General features: G+C 56.1%; 1 protein-coding gene across 1 annotated transcript; it reads right to left on the reverse strand.

The window, feature by feature from the left end:
- Window positions 1–2,178: 2,178 nt before the first annotated feature.
- On the reverse strand, window positions 2,179–2,875 carry FAM78B (family with sequence similarity 78, member B). Its single transcript, XM_008935511.1, has 2 exons — window positions 2,832–2,875; window positions 2,179–2,701 (listed from the first exon to the last, which is right to left on the reverse strand). Exons 1-2 carry the CDS (start codon window positions 2,873–2,875, stop codon window positions 2,179–2,181), a joined length of 567 nt encoding a protein of 188 aa, XP_008933759.1.
- Between the last annotated feature and the right edge of the window lie 417 nt (window positions 2,876–3,292).

Raw genomic sequence — 3,292 nt, forward strand, 5'->3', positions numbered from 1 at the left:
GCCCATGTTGGGACCACCTGTTTGTTGGGGAGCCCCCTCCTCTGGCTTTTTAGCCCTGATGCTGTCACAGACATTTCTGTCCCACTGGGTCAAAAGTATACATCTGCCTTATTCCAAACTGAAAGGTACTCACCCCTCCTCCTTACCCAAGACATTAAAGAAAACATTATGTAAAGTTTCTAACCCCTTTCCACAAACACTTTTAGAAGCAAAACACTGGTGATGGCAAAAGCTGCCATCAGTCCCCATACTAGAACAAAACCACAGGCAGAGTCTCACAGGAGTGGGACATCTTCCCACACCGGCAAGCTCCCAGTAGAAAACACTCCAGAAAACACAGCAAACCAAAGCTCAGAGCCCCCGTCCCTCCAAACCTTTCCCACCACAAGGCTGTAGCCCCTGGTGAAACCCAGACGTAGGCACTGGAAGCAGCAGGTTCTCCGCCCGCCACGAGGCCGAGCGGGAGGAGCAGGACCAGCAGCCCTGGCACCCACAAGTGTGCGTCGAGGTGTCAGAATGCAACGCTCCCAAAGCAAAACAAAGAATCGAACCAGCAGCAAACACTACTGAGATTTCACAGGGATTTTTGGCCTGAGATGCCTGGGCAGCCCCTTTGCTGGCGAGAACCGCGGTGCCCGTCCCACCCTGGGAAAGCACGAGCCGCGGCAGCTGCCAGGCTGAGGACAGCGCTGCCAATGTGGCAGAAGAGGCTCCGCTCCGAGCCGCCCGGGCAGCAACACCTGCCCAGGGGCGAGGGGGCACCGGGGGCACTGCCAGTGCAGCCGGAGCGTACACCTCTGCTGTGCCTCGAGGGCAAGATACCCGAACTGCAGGCTGCGGCCCACAGCCCCGCAATGCCCCACAGAGACAACGATGCCAACCATCCAGGCAGCGAGCAGAAAAGCAAATAAAATGCCCTGCTGTCCCCCAGCACCTGCAGCAGCAGGAGGCAGTGACCAGCAGCACACGCTCCCCCCCCCCAAAAAAATGACCAGCAGCACACGCTGGCCACCTCCTTCCCAGGCAAACCCAGGCCTGCCCTGCACAGCCTCTGCTCACATCTCTGCCTCTGACCCATGGAGAGAAGAACTCATTCCTGTACAGTCTGGGGAGCAATGTCCCCTCCACCAGTGTCCTTGCCAGTAGGCACCCTGCTCCGTGAGCAGCTGAGGAGGAGGTGGGTCTACACACGAGTCAGCATTTGCGTGGAAAATGAACGAGCACCCAACTTCTTGCAAGGGACTTGGGTCTGCAGTGAAAGTGTGCGAGCCCCAAGGTACCTCTGAGCTGGTTTGGGTACCCCCGAGCTGGTTTGGGTACCCCCTACACACGTACGGTGAGCACCCGGACAGGGTGAACGGGCACTGCTCCCAGTTCCTCACTTGGCTGAGTATCAGTTCTGCTTCTGTAAGAGAAGGGTCGGAAAGATTTGGATGGGGGGAGGTTGAGAAACTGCAAAGATTTAGTGCACCTTAAAATGAAAGGACATCTAACCTGCCCTTAGACCTCACTCCAAGACTGAAAAGAGGTATGGCATCTCCTACAGTCACAACTACTCCAAACACACCCAGACACATGCAAAACATGTCCTGCTCCCCCTCAGCTGCAGAAAATCCCTCCCAAGCAGCCACAGCCTCCAGCTCAGCACCTGGCACTGCCAGCTCCTGCTCCACCTCCAGGCCCGCCCGCCCCGTCCCAGCGGACAGGGCAGGGGGTGGATTATGGATCCTAAATGCATAGGTATAGACACCACGGGGACACCCATGCCCCAGCAGGAAGGGCGGCTGCAGGAGCCCTCTGCGTCCAGCAGGCACGGTCTCCACATCTGCCTCCAGGGGGGTGGAAAGCAGCATTTGCCACAGGCACGGTTCACTCACACTCGTGCTCCTTGCATTGCCCTGCAAGGGAAGATGAGTTATTTAGGTCAGACAGCCTCTCTGCCAGCCTCAAACCCCTAGAAGTACTCAATTCCATTTCCTGGAAAATCCTCCAGCTCAGCAATCCCTCTTTCATGCCCCTGTGCCAGCCAGGCTCTCCTTCTCACTAAGGAGAAGCCACATTTCCAACCACAGCTACAAAAGCAGGAGAACCCAAGAGGTCTGCTTTGGCTCAGAAACCCCATTCGTTTGCAGCATGCCAACAGCACCCAAGCCCTCAAGCACGCAGCCTGGCGCTGCTCTACTTGGGAGGTATCACGACTATCGGCTGTCCTCGCTTGGGTCTCCACATGAGGACTTGGGCATCGTTGGCATTGGGTTTCACTAGTGCGTTTGGTGGGATGGGCTCCATCCTGCTGAGGATCCGGGGCTGCTCCTGCTGAGTCCTTCCCACCAGCCGTGCCCGCTGCCCCAGCAGCTGCATGGGATCAACCTCAATGTCCACTCGCATCCTCCACTTTATAGTCTGCAAGATGATCTTTTCCTTGGTGGTGGTGTTCATGGCCACTAGCCACGTGGTAAAGCTCTGGTCCCTTTTAATCCTAGTCAGCAGCGGCACATTACTGTTGCTCACGGGGACAGCCCAAGTCACACTGGGGTAGAAATTGTCATTCATGCTCACCGAGAACCTGGAGATCTTGTTAGTGGGCCCAACCAGAGTCACAGTTTCTGTGGTGTTTCCGTACCAGGGGTAGCTCACACCATCTGAATCACTGATGGCTTTTACTCTTCCTTCTCGCAGGTCAGGCAGCTCCCAGCTCGACCTAGGGAACAGGAAGAGAAAGGCCAGGTTAGCCAGAAAATGGCGGCAACAGCACCCAGCGAGGGGCGAGGAGGCAAGCAGCAGGGAGACAGGACTCCCTCCCCCAATGCAGCAAGCTCTCAGGGGCCTACTTCAAGAACAAGTTCAGCTTTGGTTCTGTCACGAAGTCCCTCATGACCAGCCTGAAGCCTTGACTCTGCCAGCACAACACTATTTTAATTAACCTGCAATCAAACCAACTGGGCCAAAACTCATTGCTGAGTCTCTCTGGGGTCACTTTTTCCTTAATCAGCTCCTGCACTGGAGAGAACGCTTCCCGATCCACCAGCTGCAGGACTGTGGTCACTGCACCCACCAAACCCCTCAGCAGCCCCCTCCTGCAATAAAAGTCTGCAATTTTTATGCCTCAAAATACACGTGCCCACACAGAGGCAGATACAATAATTAAACACCACAGTCACGCCTGCTACCGGTGCCGTGAAATCCCTGCAGAATGGCTGGGGGGGGAAATCCAGCCCAAATCTTGGCGGCGGACCACATTAGCAACACGTGGTTCCAGCCAGGGAGACGACTGCCACGTGCTGACTGACAG

This window comes from Merops nubicus, unplaced genomic scaffold (assembly GCF_000691845.1).
Source record: "Merops nubicus isolate BGI_N331 unplaced genomic scaffold, ASM69184v1 scaffold44792, whole genome shotgun sequence".
NCBI lineage: Eukaryota > Metazoa > Chordata > Aves > Coraciiformes > Meropidae > Merops > Merops nubicus.